The sequence below is a fragment of the Diprion similis genome, chromosome 6 (genome assembly GCF_021155765.1).
Source record: "Diprion similis isolate iyDipSimi1 chromosome 6, iyDipSimi1.1, whole genome shotgun sequence".
Classification (NCBI taxonomy): domain Eukaryota; kingdom Metazoa; phylum Arthropoda; class Insecta; order Hymenoptera; family Diprionidae; genus Diprion; species Diprion similis.
Window position 1 is genome coordinate 15,394,345 of NC_060110.1, and position 19,302 is coordinate 15,413,646.

At 36.3% G+C, this 19,302-nt stretch overlaps 2 protein-coding genes and 1 pseudogene across 2 annotated transcripts; all 3 read right to left on the reverse strand.

Annotated features, from left to right (window-relative positions):
- Positions 1-83: 83 nt before the first annotated feature.
- On the reverse strand, positions 84-5,077 carry LOC124406897 (carbohydrate sulfotransferase 5-like). Its single transcript, XM_046882561.1, has 6 exons — positions 4,940-5,077; positions 4,132-4,264; positions 3,477-3,722; positions 1,646-1,844; positions 864-1,043; positions 84-481 (listed from the first exon to the last, which is right to left on the reverse strand). Exons 1-6 carry the CDS (start codon positions 5,075-5,077, stop codon positions 166-168), a joined length of 1,212 nt encoding a protein of 403 aa, XP_046738517.1. The 3' UTR covers positions 84-165.
- A 5,533-nt stretch (positions 5,078-10,610) lies between these two features.
- Positions 10,611-13,933, reverse strand: LOC124406519 (annotated as a pseudogene).
- A 1,545-nt stretch (positions 13,934-15,478) lies between these two features.
- LOC124406896 (carbohydrate sulfotransferase 4-like) lies at positions 15,479-18,287 on the reverse strand. The gene is made up of 6 exons (XM_046882560.1): positions 18,176-18,287; positions 17,482-17,624; positions 17,148-17,383; positions 16,560-16,758; positions 16,250-16,429; positions 15,479-16,030 (listed from the first exon to the last, which is right to left on the reverse strand). Exons 1-6 carry the CDS (start codon positions 18,260-18,262, stop codon positions 15,712-15,714), a joined length of 1,164 nt encoding a protein of 387 aa, XP_046738516.1. The 5' UTR covers positions 18,263-18,287; the 3' UTR covers positions 15,479-15,711.
- Positions 18,288-19,302: the final 1,015 nt, after the last annotated feature.

Genomic DNA, 19,302 nt, shown 5'->3' on the forward strand with positions numbered 1-19,302 from the left:
AAGAACAATAAAAACTTTTTATTGGTGCACGATATCAAACGATACACTGTATTCATATATATTGTAATACTTAGATTGCTAAGCCTGTGGCTGTTTGTTGGAATGTATGTTGAACATGAAATAACATTTTCATATCGTTACATACTTCGGCATAGTATATTATAATTATATTGTATAATCTGTTACTGGATTGAATTCTCTCTGATGAGAAACGTTCAATGCTGGCACGTAACCCCAGTGTTTCATTGCAACAAGGCAATGATGTTGAATTTCTTCGACTTCTTCGAAGTCTAAATCTTGTCTCCAATGAAAGGGAGCGGTCTTTGAATTTCTGTAACTACTGAACTCGTTACCAGTGTCAGTTTTCGTATGAGTGTCCAGAAACTTTTTAACGTTCGGATGAAAATTGAGTCCATAAAATTGAAAAAGTTCTTCCACTTGTTTATACGGCTCCGCACAAAGATCTTCATATCTTAACACTCTGTAATGATGATAATCTCATTATTTGAGTCGTGTATGGGATGGGGCTTGTCCAAAGAGATTTGTGAGACTATCTATCCCAAGGGTTCAAAATTACTCAATAATAAATAAAACCATAAAAACTTCACACCTAACTTTCAAAAAACTGTAATAAACTAGTTGTCTTTTCATTTTTTCCCATTTTGTTTCGTATTTCACATACCAATAATTCATTTCATCTGAATACTTGGAGCACAAAAGATTTATTGAAGAATGATCTGATTGTGATGATATTTATTAAAAAATGTGAGAAAAAATGACGTAAGTAACTATCGAATCGTCCATACGGTATGATTACTGCGACTCTACTCTTAAAACAAAGGTGATTTGAAAAATCTGCTTACCTAAATGTAGAGGGATATTTATTTTGCAGTTCCACCGCGGCGTTATAATCTGACACTAAGTCCGCGCAAAGTAAACCTGCATCTACACAGTCCCGACCTCTTTGGCAAAAAGGAGTATGTTTTCTCGACTGAAGAGTTCCACGGGGATCCCTTACCAAAAGTAGCAATCTCACAGCCAATCTGGAAACCGACAGCCGGTGAAATTCAAAATATTGCCAAATAATTAACGATATTTTGCCATTTAAAAAACGGTACGGGGTTCAGTCAAATACCAGAGCAAAAGGGGGAAATTTAGTTTTCACCACACCTGCGCGGAATGCACAACTTTTGGCCCCTCGCTTAAACGCGAAGTTGTACTTTCCGATGCAGGGGATGGTGAAAAATAGTATACGTCACACGGGAGTGAAAAAGGCTATTCCAAACTACGTGGTTTGTAATAGTCATTTTTCCCTCCCTGGGTGCGTAATAAACTATTTCATGAAATCAAATGCACTTGAAAGACTAGCGAATTATTTTCGAAGTCAATTCCTTTCGGATAATGGATTGCAGTTAAAAATCCACGTGTGGGGTATAAATGAATATAAAATCACATGAAGTAATCTTTCAACGGAAATGAGATTCACACTGCAAAATTGTTCCGTCAGCCGCGTTATTCGTCATCAAAGCGACAGGAAATCACTAAACCTCTTTTTAATGCTTGAATCGCAAGTGTGCATGATGGCTGGTTCCAATGGTTACTTGTTTTAGATGTTAATACATGTCGGACTGATTACTTCACTAACTTTTTGTCTGCAAGAAGTTCCTGTACGATATGTAACCTCAGGCGTATAAGCTTCACTAATTGGAATGGAAATAGTTTACACATCTCGCTGAGAAATCGGCGATTATAGCAGATGCTTTCGTGAGCTTGGCATTGAGTCCCAAGAGGTGGATTAACCTGAAAAATCCAAGGATGAGTCTTCACCCATTCTATATGGTGACCTGAAAAATATAATTAGTTATAATGTCATTTTAATGCACGTACTATACAGCCTTTGAGAGTACAAATATTGCAACTCAAGTAAAGCGCATATATATTCTTGTCGGGCATAGCTATACAAGAATACTAAAACTGTCCTCAGTGAGTTTTCAAGCAACACTCAACCTGTTATGTCCTTACTAAAAAAAAAATTTCCTCGTAATTACAACTATATAACCTAATCATTTTCTGAGTAATTCGAAAAATGTGATTTTCCGGTTGTAAATTTTTTCAACTTGGATGTCCATGATGGACTTTTGTTGATTTTTTTTCAAATACTTAGCAAAAAAAAAAAACATCAAACAAATAGCTTTTCAAATATCGACTGAAAAAAAGAAAATTGAAAATGGCCATTTCTACATGTTCCTTTTGGGGTACAATTATAAAACTTACATCAAATGTTTTTCGTTCACTTTCTTAATTCAATCACTGGTTTTGTATGTTCCGTCACTCAGGATTTTTTTAAAATTTTATCGATGTATAGATGCACATTGGAAAAAATATAAAAACGACCTCTAAATTCAAGTCAGATCTCGCCATATCAATTCAAAAACTCGTTGCAAATATAAACCTCAGTTTCATCGTTAACTCTAAAAAATTTCATTGGGAGAATATCGAACGCTCCATTGAGAATCGGATCGAAAGCAAAAAATCAAGGCTGAAGCTCTGGCGCACAGCAATAATAAGTTTTCAAATATTACCCTTTTGGCGTACATACGCAGTGATTTATGGTATAAACGATTGCCAAAAGCTTCAGAACTCATTGGAAAGAAAGATTATGTAAAGGAAATTTTTTTCTGACACCTTGAGATCTGGTTGGGGCATGTTTTGTGAGGGGAAAACAGCTCATGAACTCTGGAAAAAGAGGAGCGAACGTTACATGTAAATTCATTGGCGCTAATGGCCGCATTTGTAGAACTAAAATTTTTTGCAGTAGACATAAAGAATTACGAAATACTTTTCAGAGTCTACAATTCACATAGAAAACCAGTATTTTCCGAAAGTCTTATAATTGTACCTTATTAGGAATACATTGGAATGGCCATTTCCAATTTTCTTTACTTTGTTAGAAATCAAGTTTTGCTCCGAAATATTTGAAAAGCTATTTAATTGATGTTTTCGTCGTTAAGTATTTGGAAAAAATGAACCAGAATACATCATAAATATACAGAATAAGAATATAGCATCTGAAAATCACATTTTTCCTATTACTCGCGAAATAAAGAAAGAAATTTTTCTTTTCAGTCATGATATAATCGTGTATCTCCCTCAAAATCGATACCTCCCTTGATCTATTATTTTCTGCATTGGGAGTAGTGGCACGAAGGTGCATAACCGACATTTACGAACCCTACAAAAGCAAAAATTTTTTTTCTCCAGTACGAACACAATAGGTTGAGTCTTATTTTAGTATTCTTATCTGGCTATGCCATGCCCTTCACTTAAATGTGACAGATTCGTATATAAATGCGACATATGTCACTGCATTTTTTACGGTCATTCAGACATTACAGAGATATGCAAAATGTACGTTCAATTAGATGACTCGCGTTTACTTCAATTGCATTTTAAACTAGTAGTGGCACATGGATTACCTGCGTTCGCATATTCGCAGTTCATCACCGCCCTGAGATTTGTCATAGCTGGGCCAGCAAGTGGCGGGCCCCTGATTTGAACAACGTCAAAATCCGAAAGCGGCTCAAAGTGATAAAAAACCCCTGGATGCGCCGCCAGAATACGCCCAAGAAAGTTACTCCCACTACGCCAGGTTGTTACGATGATACTCCTCATCGGATTTCCATCGCTCTCCATCACCAGGTCTTCAAGTTTACTGCAATATAAAACGGATTGTTATTCACAGATGGTAAAATTCGGATTACTGTGGAATCGGGAAGTTGGAAAGAAATGGTATAATAATGTATTGTGTGATTCGTGTGACTGCAAACTTGACACTCGTCGCAATTGGCAACTTTTTATTAATTGAACAAGTGAATAAATAGCGGTGGGGATTAGCGTGGCACTTTTGTTGGAAGCAACTTTACCATTTAATGGCAAACCGTCGAAGAAAATGAACGAAACTCTTTCCAACAGACGAAAGTAAAACAATTGTGGTGATGCATGCACGAACCTATATTCACAACAGCCAAATGGTATTGGCCGGTTTTGTCCCGCTAATCTGCTACATACGTAAAGCCCTTCTTTTCATGCAAATTTGATAAAAAAAAATAGAAAATTTTTTACTTAGCACTTTACTATACCCTCCGTTAGGAAATTGGTAATCTATCATCTCTTCGTAAATGGTACTTCGTTGTAGATCGATGACCTGCTGAATTTCACTTAACGTAGAATTTGAATCTTCGGCTTCCTCGATTTCATCCGTCTTCTGTAATGAAGCGAAATTACATGTATCTTAGGGATTCAACAAAGAAAGAATTTGTCAAATACTTGAGCAAGCGGCTTTCAATTTATCAGTGAGAAATACATACACCCATGAAAACTCGATTCTGAACGGAACTATATTTCTCGACACTCTCATTTAGGGTTCTTGCATATTATTAGGTAACTGACCGGGTAATTTCATTCGTTTTTTCAATGGAAGATCGTATTCGATTTCGTACTATTTATTCTATTTGCTCGTCACACGAATATTTTACTTCGCTGTAAAAGTATATCAATTATGTACGTTTCATACTATACTCGAATTCAGATTATCGTATCAAAAATATTATACGTCATAACATATTTTCAAACTTTCCAAGTCATCCTGTATACGTGAAAGAACTCCCCGTTATTTTTAAATGGGAAATAGCTATCAATAATGTATCCTACTAAATAATTTTCACACACTATATCGATCGTGAGACAAGTATAAAAAGTCTGTTTCTCGGACATTACTAGTAATGTCAATATTCACAGATTTGTTCACAGATGCACGAACTCAATACGGCTTTTTGTGAACGTGCGTGGAGCGAGATTACTATGAACGAAAATGTTTCGCCTACGTATGGTTTTGAATAAATACAAAATAATCTGTTGTCATTTAACTTAAAAAACTTACCTCCCAGAATTTTACCGCTTCTACTAACCCTTCTATTCGGGTTCTCACTGGGCTACCGTACAGTTGGTCGTAAAGAACAATTACAAAGCATAGAGATCCGAAGCCGATTAGCCCATAACAGATCGCCCGGTAAACCATCTTAAGGCCCCGCTGACCTGGCATGTCATATATATATTTCGTGACGTCAGAAGCGGGGAAATTTGGTGAAAACGCCTATACGAATCCTGCGATAACGAGAGTATGAATATTACTCGGAAATATTTTAAATCGTAGCTTGAATAATAGTGTACGTGTGAATCTCAGTCACTGCTCAGGCAAATCGCTGATAATGTTTATAATAAAGAATGATGAAGTGAATAAAATCACGCGACAACAAACATGGCCGATCGGAGCTACCGCATGTTGAATATTCACTGATTGCACTGTTCCACAATTTCTTTCACCCTCGCCAGGGAGATTCACACGTACAAAAGCACACACGTTATCCGGGAAAATTTATACTATTAGTTATTTCTTTGTAAACATGGCTCGATTCGTATACGCGTTTTTCATGTGACAGCAGCCCGTTTATGGTCCACTAGAAGTATGTTCCGATCTGTAACTGACATCATTGGTTGGATCTAACAGAACAAGCCAATGAAATCAGCGGCCTTAGTTCACCGTTCAACGTTCAGAGGCGCTGCACGTATTTATGACGTCACGATTTGATATTTTCAAGTCACTTCAGCGGCACCTTAACGTCCACACAGTAAACTCACTCGTAAGCCGTCGGTAAACTACATACGGCAAATCAGAGAATCTGGTACAAAGATCTAATGAAAAAGGGTTAAAAAACGAGCAATTAGTAACAAGGAGTTCCTATATTTTTTATGCTGATTTGTTCAGCAATTTCAAATTCACCACACTCATATCACAAGTAATTATTTAACGCACACGAAATGGCAACAAAGGTGTGACGATCTTGAGTTCGTTGATTCGCTTCTACAGTACGTGAATAACCAAAAAGTCTAGAGATAGGATTGAATAAATGTGGGTATGATTAGAATATGAGTTTAATGTTTATTGTGAGATGATTGGTTGGTAAGACGAATGCGAAGTTTACAGTTTAAAAGCTAGATGAAAAGTGACTTAGAAGGAGCAGAACGAAGCCTGAGTGAGTGCAGAAAGTAGAGTGCTGGCTGAGGGTTCTGGAAATGAGAGGAGATAGTCAGCCGTGTATAAGAAGTGCGAGATAAATTGTTTAGCATATTCAAACGAAAATTCAAACCAGATAAAAACGAAGACGAAGTACAAGTGCAAAGTAAGACTGAGCAGTGAGTACACAACCTATAAATGCTCGATATTTATGTATATGTAGAATTGTCTGTACGCTACAGTCATTCGTAAGGATCTTGAAAATTACGTTATTATTATTATTAATCTATAGTTTTGGGTCCATACAATATGACCCATACATATTTCAACTAAATTCGTGACTTTACCCAAGAAATAATAAATACCTTACCTCGAAACAGAAGAAAAGAAGAGAAAGGACCGCCGTAAAATAGGACTTTGCGAACCAAGTGAGGGTTGTGCCCCTCGGGACCATCGAAGTCACTCCGAGGAACACACAATCCTCACGAGGCCGTAAAATCTTACCACCGAGATGCAATCAAGATTTCTTTATCGAGTAAACGTAAAGTATACCTCGCCACTTCGGTAGTGTTTACCGCCGTGTAGTTGAACTTGAGGCTTGCGGACAAGTGCGCGGTAAAGAACGTCTTTATGACCGGAAAACACGACCGAAAAGCCGTATCGTAAGAAGAAGCAGTAACTGAACAAAATAGTAAAAGAATATTGTAACGAGACTAAAACACATGCGAGGCGTGACGTGGCTGGCGATAAAATAGGTCGAGACGATGGAGGCGATCTTACAGTAATTGATATTAGACCATGGAGGATGGGTCAAGCATTCGTTGGTAGGGGTGCTACTCAGTAATGAGATAAGGATAACAGAGTGACCCTTCAGGAACTGACGAGATAATGCTTAAAGGAATGCGCCCAAACTGGAACCTACTTTAAAATGTTCTTGGCCGGTATTCCTCTTGCTGCAATATAAGATTCACTATTATTGTCAGTGAGAAACAGTAGACGAATTTCAAATAGAGAGAAAAATTCATATCCAATGTATGAAAATCAGTGGGGAAATATCATACTCGGTATTACAGTCGACTGTAAAAAAGTATAGTTTCTGCAAGGGAGAGGAGGGAGAATTGCTTTTGAATTATTTGGAGCTGATTTGGGGACTGAATGATAAAAAATTCGTGTAACCATTATTTTTATTTTTTACAAATAATGGTGATTACAAGATCTCTGGTTATCACGTTAATTATAAATTACTGTGGCTATCAATCTCTTCATGAATTATACAAGAACAATTATGCAGAATAATCTTTTTGAATCGAGCAGAATTAATTTTATCAGTCATTTTAGGTTCCATTCAACGTAGAAATATATAAATTAAAATTACGTAGCACAGATTTACAATAAATTAAATACTTAAGACTCTAAAGAATACTGGTAGGTAGTATTTTATAACATATCGACAATATATGGTCTTCAGTATCAACATGATATGTGATAAATAAACATCAGTAATCGAACTCAACGATACGAAAAGAATTCGGTAACGCTTGTAACGAAAAATTCGGTGAAACATGAAGCGCCCAATTTTACGGAATTCCGATAGTGAATTGAAAGTAAAACGCTATTCATAATTCTTGCGTAATTTAACTTCTGTCTATACCGGGACCATCTCTAGAAACTAAACAGGAACTGCGCATGCGCCAAATGATTCAATTTCATTGGTCAGCGAAATTGCCCCGCGGAGTAATTTTCGTCAGCTAACCAAGGCGACCAACGTACACGAAATGTGACAAGGCTCTGAATATCTCGAGCGTAAAGTAGCGTATTGAGGTTATGTTGATATTTATTCCTACTTATCGTGAATTTTCTACGAAAAGTGTCATTCAGCAATACCGTAGTTGATATTAGAAGATATTTAATCGACACAATAAAGACGTCAATGGAGAAACAAATATCAAAAGCTACAGAAATTGGATCAGTTATTTATTGAAAGAAGAAATCTGAAATTAAATGTGGAACGTCATCAACGAGTGGGAGTCTAGACAAACTGAGGCAGGTAAGTAAAAATATTGTTTATTTCAAACAGATTCTTTATTTACATAAAATTACAAATAAATGGATTGTTGAAACCCAGTAGAAGGTTGCTCCAGAGTAGATTTGTTACAGTGCAGTGCTCCGGAAGCCAGTAATCAGTGCCAATGAACATGAAATATTAAAATAAAATCAGTAACAAGGAATAAAAGAAATAGTGTATCTTGAAACACAAAGCTTAGGAGTGCAAAAAGTAGCAATTCGTTTTTCTGTCGCAATTTATTGAAAATTAGTGGTATTCAAAACAATTGGAAGCTCTTGTCTGATGATAATATCTTTTAATATTTTCAGGTGGGAAACAAACATCATCGAAGCGAGACTAAAGTTGTCAGGCGTTGAAGCGTGTAAGTAAATTTCTGATACTATGATATTTGCATATTACAATATTTTCACATGTATTCAATGATAAAATTCGTTTGTTCTGACAGACTTGAAGTTTCAAGTTTGGATAATAGGATGAAAATCATACCTTACCTGATGGTCAAAACGTTTTGGTGGCTAGGACCCTAGTTTCTCGATTGGTGCCACCGTTCCAACCATCGAACCTGGTTGTTCCGTTGTTCCATTAGACAACAGGTATCCGAAGGAATTTCTTCTGGTCATCGCCACCTTCTGAACATCAGTCGTGGCAAAATTGAAGAGCACGACACACTACAGATCATGGTGTTTGAATATTCCATCATTTTAGATCTATCGAGCCAATAGTAAAAAGTTTGTTATTCAACAATTGCTGCTAACTAATTTTACAGAGCAATCATTCCGTGCACCATTGTAATCCAAGCAGTATTATTGGCCCGCATTATTTTTCAAATGTTATTTTCGGCAGTTTTGATATTTTATTTTTCACTCTCTTGGTATTCAATTCAGATGAATAGTGTTTCAAGTGTTAAATCAGATTCCAAGGATGAATTTTGATGTGTAAACTGAACCAATCTCAATCTAAAAATGTCGGATAACTTCAGTTGAAAATGTCTTTAAAATCAATATTAATCGACAGTATCATCTGACTAGCTAGTTGCAGCTATCATCCGTGCTTGAGCCTCGTTCAACCCCAGCAAGGTCTAAGGAATGCATTCACTTACTAGTACACATTACAAATGATCACTTTGTCTACAATAGGACTTACTTGCTGGCTAACTTTTTTATGATGAATCTTTATCAGGGAGTCATCCGGTAACTTATTGAAAGCTTGAAACCAGATTCAATTTTATACTCTTACAATGGTCCTTCATTGAAACTGAGAGTTTGTGAATCTCCATTTATTACAATTAATTCTGCATCCCATGTTAACACTGTTCGAAACAAAAAATCTCATCCTAAGATTGGAAATGGAATCTGCAATGCAAAAGTTATCTAGTGGCACAAGTTAAAAACAAAGAACCTTATAACGGTTTCTGCGACAGAGGGATTCCTTCCGGATATTCATGTTACTGGATGATGTTCGGAGCACTATGAACAAGATATTGTATTGGATTTAGGTTTAAGTAAATATTTTCATGGACTTCAGTGAAAATTAGATATTCATTTGTTTCAAAGGAACAAGGGGTACAATGTTGAATCCGATAAGTCAATATTTTCATATGAATGTTCTGAACATTACTCTAAAACATGATTATCCTTAAAGTTAATTACTGAGGCACATTTTGAAAATGTTGATTTTTAACTTGTGTCACAGAATGTTTCTGAGTTTTACTCTTCGGATTAGATTTCTTTAGATTAGATTTGAAATTGAAAGAAACCGTAAGATCTACAACTTCCTTTTCCAACCAACAAAAGTGGCCGATGATCTCTGCATGTGTCATGAATTGAATGGGAAGAGAAGACATCAGCTAACAGCAGAGATGCTATTATTTTGGCTGTATTTTCTGTTGAAAGAAAAAAATTTCATTGTTATTCTTAATGTATGAAGTAATGAAAATGATTTTTGTCAATGAAATTGTCCCCACCTACCTGCTTCGTTTCTTCCAAGCACCCAACATTTGAACAGATTTCTTGTTTCAATCGAATAGGACGAATTTTCAAAGAGCATCAGCATTAAATTCCGACCGTTCTTTGAACAATCAATTTTCAATAACAAATGCTTCCCAAGCCTTTCCGAGTGACTATCTCAATAACTTGAGATTCTAACCTCAAAAATGCATGTGAACTACATCGCCGACAGAAACAGAGTTTGACAGCAGGGTCTCGGGGTGGCCAGACTGCACGGACGGCGGATTTACATTCGCGCATGCGCAGATCCTGTTTAGTTTCTAGAGATGGTCCCGGTATGTACACAGCATGTGAATTTCCAAATCATGCTTGTAAATACCTAAGCAATATATGAAATACGAATTAATTCATTTGACCTTTGGAAAATTGCTAAACCTGTAACTGTTGGTTGAGATGTATATTAAACTTGAAATAACATTAATATATCGTTAAATTTAACGAGGTATTAATACTTCCGCGTAGTATATTATAATTGTATTGTATAATCTGTTACTGGATTGAATTCTTTTTGATGAGAAACGTTCAATGCTGGTACGTAACCCCAATGTCTCATTGCAACAAGGCAATTTCGTTGAATTTCTTCAACTTCTTCAAATTGTAAATCTGTTCTCCAGTGAAAGGGAGCAGTCTTTGAATTTCGATATGTACTGTACGCATTACCAACGTCACTTTGCGTGTGAGTATCTAGATACTTTTTAACTTTCGGATGAAAATCCAGTCCATAAAATTGGAAAAGTTCTTCCACATGTTTATACGGCTCTGCAGTCAGATCTTCATATCGTAACACTCTGTAATGATAACATTATCGTTATTTCAATGGTGTGTAGGGCTTTTCCAGTGAAATTCGTCGAACAGTGCTCCATCTATATGTTCCGAAGGTTTACCATCATTTAATAATAAATAATTATTATAAATTCACGCGTAACTTTTAAAATACTGTAATGAACTAGTCATCTCTTCAATTTTTCCTATTCTGCTCTATATTTGTCATTCCCATAATTCAACTAATCTGAATGCTTTGAGAGAAAAATATTTTTTTTAAAGAAGCTCTGATTGTGATGAAATTTATTAAAAAATATGAGAAAAGAGATTTACGTCATTTAAGCGATAATTACTCCGAATTTCTCTACTCATTGAACAGAGATAATTTGAAAAATTTGCTTACCTAAATGTAGAGGGATATTTCTTTTTCAGTTCCACTGCAGCGTTATAATCTGATATCAAGTCCGCGCAAAGTAAACCTGCATCTGAACAGTCCGGACTTGTCTCGCAAAAAGAAGTATGTTTTCTCGACTGAAGTGTTCCACGGGGATCCCTTATCAACAGTATCAATCTCACAGCCAATCTGGAAACCAATTGTCCGTGGAAGTGGGAGGAAAAATATCTCAAAAGATTGTAAAATAATTCGTAGTGTTTTACGGCGTTATTCGGCTTCAAAGTGACAGATCATCACTAAACGTCTCTTTATTTCTCGAATCGCAAGTGAGCGTGATGGCTAATACGTGTCTGACTGATTATTTTACTTACTTTTTGTCGGCAAGAAGCTCTTGTGCAACACGTAACCTCAGGCGGACAAGCTTCATTGATTGGAATGGAAAAAGTTTGCACATTCCGGTAAGAAATCTGTCATCATAGCAGATGCTCTGGTGAGCTTGGCATTGCGTCCACAGAGGCGGATTAAGTCTGAAAATCCAAGTTTGATTCTTCACATATTCTACATAGTGATCTGGAAAATATGATTAGTTATAATATCATTTCAATGCATATTATACATCGACTTCGAAAGTACAAATATCGCAGCTAAAATTTACCCAAGCATCAGAGATACATGTATGTATAAATGCAAAATGTGTTGCTACATTTTTCGCGGAAGATTAAGGGAGTTATTAACTTTTTCACATTTCAGACATTAGAGAGATATTCAAAATGAAAGTAGCTAATGACTTGATTGACAAACGTGAGACTGTGGATTTAAAAAGATGTCTCACGTTTACTCAAAGTGCAAATAAAATTACTAGTGGAACATGGTTTACCTAAGTCCGCATATTCGCAGTTCAGCAGCGCCTTGATATTTATCAAAGCTTGGCTGGCAAGTGGAGGGCCTCTGATTTGAACAATGTCAAAATCTGAAAGTGGCTCATAGTGATAAAAAAGCCCTGGATGCGCCGCAAGAATATCCCCAAGAAATGTACTCCCACTACGCCAGGTTGTTAAAATGATACTCCTGATCGGTTTTCCATCGTTCTCCATCAACAGGTCTTCAAGTTTACTAGAATATAACATAGATAGCGAGATTTTTTTTAGCAAATAGTAAAATTCAGAATGCTGTGGAATTGAGGAGTTAGAAAAAAATGCTATAAGAGTAATTGCTTTACTTGGCACTTATATTATGTCTTCTGTTAGGATATTTGTAATCTATCATCTCATCGTGAATGGTTCTTCGTTGTAGATGGAGGACTTGCTGTATTTCACTCAATGTAGCCAGTGAGTCATCGACTTCCCTGACTTCACCTGTATTCTGTAATTAAAAGAAAGTATACTTATGTGCATTGGCAGTTTAAAAAGGAAAAAATTCATCACGTGCGTGAGTTCGTGGTTTTCAATTTATTAGTCTATTATTATATATTATTAGATTTTTGAATCGACATATTTTCATATGCGCATATGCCCTTGAATTCCTATATTTCCTAAAATTGCAGCATATTCCGCCCTAAAAATGTTATATAATTTCGTCAATTTCGAAAAAATCTGAAAACCGCGTCGCGAATGAATTTAACGCGATTGTGAGTGCAAGCTGAAAATTCGGAACGTTCGCGTTCGTCTAAACGAATTATATCGCGCCAATTTTTATAAATTTTCGGGAGTATCGCCGGCGAATAGTTGATTTCCCGTTCATTGTCAGATTTTATCGAATTAAGTCAAGTGATTTCTTCGAAATTCAAAAGCCGGGGCAGATTATTTTATTTCCACTAAATCCATTAGACGGTTAAAAAAATTTATCTATCCGTCTACTCATACTCATAATTATAGTTGAACGCTGGGTGCCGAGACGAATGCAAACTGTCTTGAACTTGTAAAAAATAAAGATGTGTAGAATTTTAAAATCAGTCTACATCCGCAAAACATAGACAAGTTACACGTATACGTATATTATACGTAATCTAATTGCTGATAGTTATCGGGAAAGTAGATACAGATTATATGTGGCCCTGTTCAAACTAGAGTTTGACTTACTTAAATTGGTCAAATTAATTCCTTAATATGAATTGTGATGGTGAATTTTGGAAAACTTGGTAAACCGGCTGATTGGTACGTAATTAAACTCACCTGCCAGAACCCCCCCGTTCCTGATAACCGTTGCATTTCATCTCCCATTGTCTCTGGGCTTCCGTATCTTTGATCGAAGAATAATAACACAAAACACAACGATCCAAGACCGGCAAACCCATAAAAGCGCACCCGCTTAGACATCGCGATACCGGAACAGTAAATTTGTTTTTGAAAATTGTACGAAAATTACACGTGGAAGATTGGTAAAACTGAAACAAAAATTGAACACCAAAGAGGACCATATCATAACATAATCTGTAACAATGAGTAACGATATTTTTCACGTTGGTATGTTTAATAATTCCGAATTTTCCGTACCTGTGTGGCCTAGAAATAATTCAAATACCAACGAATTATTAATGATTCATCAGCAGATTGCGGAAATTATTTTATCGAAACACAGGTGCAGATCGATGAAAAAGTACCACTAAGCCATTGCAATGGATTTTTTATTTCCATTGACTTAATCACACGTTATAGCGAGAAACTATTAAAATAGCAGATTTAAGCTTCCGCGAAAACGATTGCTTCTAATATTATTTCTCCGAAGCTTATATAACTTATTAATCACTCGGGAGAACAAGAGGGGCACGTTATTTTTAAATCGCAATCGGATAGGTCAAATCCTTTATTGGTGGGGGACTAATTTCAATCGGACTTCCGGCTGCGACATATTTTTCACGTTACCTTCTTATCTGATTTTAGTTTCGAGAGTGATCGTCATATTACAACTTTCAAGTACCTACTTGTATTTCATCTGTCTGCATTTGATGACTTTACTGTTACTATTCAGCTGCGAACATTATTCACTATAAAATTATGCGGCGCACTTGTTAAACCAAACTTTTGTATAATCGGATTTAAACATATTCACAATGGCTTCTCGACATAAGTGAAAATTGAATGGAAAAAATATCGTAGATCAATTATTGTGAAGGATTTTTTTGCTCAAACGATTTTTTCTCCGGTTTATCGGTGTGAAATTATTAAGTAACAAACTAAAGTTCATCGCGTGATAATTTTTTACAGTCATGACAGCTGATTTTGTGTGAATCGTATCATGTATAAGTGATGAAGACGAACTCAAAGTGCACGAAACTTCAGCTATTCGTCATTTTTGTACCGAGAGTTCCCACGTGTGTACCGTTTTTATCGGTATAATTCAGATCAATTATGATTTTAATGATATCATTGACAAGTTCCGCAGCCAGGCAGCGAGGTGACAGACGAAAACCTTATAATACGTCTACACCGGCTCACGTGAACGCGAGATAAGATTACCGCTGAGAAAAAGTAAAGATATATATCATATGCACGATAAATTTGGAAAGTCGACAAAATCATGATCATTTAATTTATTGAAGAGAAAATCAGCGTTCAAAGGCAGGCTTGTAAATGATTGATATAAATGTCTCCTGGAAATTATTTCCACATATGGTTTTTTACGGTTATCAATCATCGAGTATATATACAAACATATTCCAAAGTATAAGTGTAGTGGTGAAGTTTACTAAGGTTATGAAGGTGGCTCTATCAGCTCGACGATCTCTCAAAATTCAACCGTTCGACTTATATGCATACCCACTTACCACTTTGCAGGTGGAATAAGATACGGCTCGTTATCATGTAGATTTTGCCTCTTAATTGTCCGACGTAAAAGAAAGTTAAAATCACCAGCCCACAATTGAAAGTGACGAGCAATGAAAGAATCACTTATGTGAAAATAAAACTAGAGAACACCAGTGAAGGGGTGTGTACACAATTGATTGCAACGCTGAAGTATTTCGCACGTCGTTTTCCCTATCGCGAATTGGCGCTGTTGCGCAATCCCGCACGTGGATAATAAAGTAGACAGCTGAATTCAAAATTTATCATAAGATAGACGAAATTAAGAAAGAACAAGTATAAACATATAAAATAAAACAAAAAAATCCATACATAATTTCAAAATTGAAAGTCCAAATATAATATCACGATTTCGTAGAAATCATGCCGTTTCTTTATTTTTGCGTTCAATGAAAATGTGTTGGAGTGCTTTTATTCAAAATTGCATGTAAGAATGGAGCTGTTATATCCTTTTTTACATTTGAGGTACTTGAACTTGGCAAATTCGAGATATATACGTTAGCGTCGAAATCGACTAAACCCCCCCTTAATTTGTAATATAAGTCTCATTCGATCTGTAGATTCGACTTGCAATAACATTCTGATATCGTTACAGTCTCCGCTACAACATTTTACAAGTGAGGCATATTTGTTATAGGATTGAATTCTCTTTGATGAGAAGCGTTGACCGCTGGAACGTAGCCCCAGTATTTCATCGGCACGAAGCAATTTCGTTGTATCTCTTCGACTTCTTTAAATTCTAATTCCGTCCTCCAGTGGAAAGGAGCAGTCTTTGAATCCCTGTACGTAGTGTACGCATTACCGACGTCATTTTTCGTGTGAGTATCTAGATACTTCGTAACGTTTGGATGAAAATCGAGGCCATAAAATTCGAAAAGTTCTTCCACTCGTTTATATGGCTCTAGAGATAGATCTTCGTATCGTAACACCCTGCAATAATCGTTATTTGTACAATTTTAGCACACGTATATGAATAGTAGAAGCTCGTAGAAAAAAACATTTCATGAATAAATTCAAGTGAATATTCTCGATGCAAAAGATTTTGTGGAAAAAATTTTAATTGCAATAATTTATTTGGATCGTGCTTGAAAAAGATTTATTGTAACCAATGAATGCAACTATATGAAGGTAGTTTGAAAACGTGTTTACCGGAATGTGGAGGGATATTTCTTTTGCAATTCTACAGCAGTGTTGTAATCCGATACCATGTCTGCACAAAGTAAATTTGGATCTAAACAATCCAAACTTTTTTGACAAAACGAACGATGTTTTCTTGACTGAAACACTCCCCGGGGATCCCTTGCCAGAAAAACCAATCTCACACCCAACCTGGAAAAAAATTGTCAGTGTAAGTCAAACAAGTAAGATTATCTCAAAGGGTTGAAAAATGGTTAATGATTCTTTCAGTAATCAAATGATGATAAGAGATTCCGCGATGACTGATTATTGTTTCTCTCACTTTTTATCGGCAAGAAGCTCTTGTGCAATTTGCAACGTCGGGCGGAGAATTTTCATGAACTGGAATGGGAAAAGTTTACACATTTTGCTCAGGAATCTGTGATCGTAGCAGATGCTTGGATGAGCCTGGCATTGAGTCCAAAGAGGTGGATTAGACCGAAAGATCCAAGATTCATTTTTCACATGTTCTAAATAGTGATCTGAAAAAAGTGATGCAACTGGAATATTATTTTCATGCATAATGTATCGTCATCAAAAATACAATTATTGTTGCTCGAATTTACCCCAATTAATATATAGGTATGAATGCAAAATGTGTCGAAGCATCTTTTGGAAGATGGATGGTCAAGTTATAACATTTTCCTCATTTTAAACATTAGAGAGGCGTGTGGAGTGAAAATGGTAAATGGCTTGCTTGACATGGCTTTAAGTTGCAAGTGCAACCCTGTTATATATTCTACGGACGCAGAGTATGAGACACTGGATGCTACTTGCCAGACACAGAACCGTGAGTAGGTATAGGAAGATGACCTATATTTATTACACACGGTATATAATGATGAAATTAATATCGTCCTATGAGAATTACCTAAACTCGCATATTCGCAACTAAGTAGTGCCTTGAGATTTTCCAAAGCTTGACTGGCAAGCGGAGGGCCTCTAATTTTTTTAATGCCAAAATCATAAAGTGGCTCGAAGTGGTAAAAGAGCCCCGGACGTGCCGTGAAGATGTCGCCAAAGAATGTACTCCCACTACGCCAGGTTGATACAACGACACTCCTGATCGGGTTTCCATTTTCCTCAATCACCAGGTCTTCGAGTTTGCTGTAACGCAGCATGGATTATCATTATAAAATTATGAATTTCGAGACGCTGTAGAATTGGGAAGTTGTAAAGAAACAGTATAAAAGTAATTGCTGTACTTTGCACTTATATTATATCTTCCGTTAGGATATTGGTAATTTATCATCTCATCGTGAATGATGATTCGTTGTAGATCGATGGCCTGCTGTATTTCACTTAACGTAGAAATTAAGTCATCGGCTCTCTCGACTTCACCTGCGTTCTGCGATTAAGAGAAATCACCTGTGTTTTAGGGAATCGACAAAGAAAGACTTCGGCACATACTTGAGTAAGTGGCTTTCAATTTATCAGTGAGAAATACAAACATCCGTGAAAACTTGATTCTAAATGGAACTATAATTCTCAACTTTCCTATCAGGGTCCGTGTGTATGCGGTAATAGATCGGGTAATTTTCGTTCGTTTCTTTCATGAAAGATAGTCTCCGATTTCGTATTGTTTGGTCTGTTTGCGCGATATTGACAGTTTTAGTGAACTTATCTTCGTTATTTTTTTATGAAATCCGCCAGATTAGAGCAATTCGCTGTCACTTGAATAGTTAAGAGATTCGAGATTATAAGCAACAAACGACATCCTGCACACGTGATAAAAGAACTCCGCGTTATTGTTAAGTGGGAAAAAGCTATCACAAATGTATCCTGCCAAATAATTTTTACATAACACTATATCGACCGTGAGACAAATATAATATAATAATAGAATGAATAATGATATATGAAGAATAATATAATTTTCAAAACCATCATTGAACTCACCTTCTGGGATCCTTCCACTCCCAACCAAATCATAAAACATAAAGATCCGAAGCCGACTAGCCCGTAAAAGATTACCCGATCGAACATCTTAACGTAAAAACGGTGAACTCACTCGTAAGCCATAGGTAAATTACGTACAGTAAATCAGAGGATCCGGAATAAAGATGTAACGAAAAAAGGGTAAAAAAAACGCACAATCATCAATCAGAAGAACCTGAATTTTTTATGCACGTTTGTTCAGCAATTTCGAATTCACTGTACTTATACCACAAATAATTATCACACACGAAATGGGACTAAAAGTATGATGATCTTGGGTACGTTTATTCGCTTCTATAACATTACGGGAATGGCCGGGAAGCCGAGAAGTAGGTTTGAACAAATGTGAGTGTGATTAGAATACCAGTTTGATGGTTACTGTGATACGAGTGGTTCGAAAGGCGGAGACGAAGTGTGGAATGAAGTTGGAATGAGCCGAACAAAGCGTAAATGGGTGTATAAAGCAGAGTCCACACTAATAGTTCTGGGAATGAGAGGAGATAGTCAGGTATGCATAGAATGTGCGAGAGATTGTTTGGTCTGATTAAATGCAAAGGCTTCCGGGTAAGAGAGACGAAGAAGTGAGTGCAAAGAGAGACGGATATTTTTGGAATAGACGTGGAGCTGGGGTTTACATCGAATTGTCTTAGAGCTAGAGTTATTTATAAAGGTCTTAAAAAGTACGTTATTATTGTTACGAAAAGTAGAGCTAGGCCCGTTTCCTTTCCCCGAAATATGCAGCTTCTGATGTGTAATTGTGCCATCCATTGGACTTTCTTTCACTTAATTACTGCCAGGTTTTAATTAATATAAATTAGGTAATAAAAAAAATATGTTGGAGGGTTTTTGTTCATAATTAAGTACAGAATGCCGCTGTTAAGTTTTATTTTATGTTTGAGATACAAGGACTTCGATATGTGAAGATTACCGTACGTTAGGGTCGAAATCAGTCAGAGCACCCGCTTAATTGCGAGACAGAACAAAATCAAAGCTGATTTATTTAATAAATGACATAAAAAAATATATATACTATATAAAAATATATAGGTGCGTCCTACAGAGCACAAGATTAATCCATAACTAATGCA

Coding starts and splice junctions, on each gene's coding strand:
- LOC124406897 (XM_046882561.1), bottom strand. CDS start 5,077: ATGGTTTACCGGGCGATCTGTTATGGGCTAATCGGCTTCGGATCTCTA. Junction 4,265..4,939: donor AAGCGGTAAAATTCTGGGAG/GTAAGTTTTTTA, acceptor GCTTCATTACAG/AAGACGGATGAAATCGAGGA. Junction 482..863: donor AAATATCCCTCTACATTTAG/GTAAGCAGATTT, acceptor TCATCATTACAG/AGTGTTAAGATATGAAGATC.
- LOC124406896 (XM_046882560.1), bottom strand. CDS start 18,262: ATGTTCGATCGGGTAATCTTTTACGGGCTAGTCGGCTTCGGATCTTTA. Junction 17,625..18,175: donor GAGTGGAAGGATCCCAGAAG/GTGAGTTCAATG, acceptor TCTTAATCGCAG/AACGCAGGTGAAGTCGAGAG. Junction 16,759..17,147: donor TTGCGAATATGCGAGTTTAG/GTAATTCTCATA, acceptor CACTTTTTTCAG/ATCACTATTTAGAACATGTG.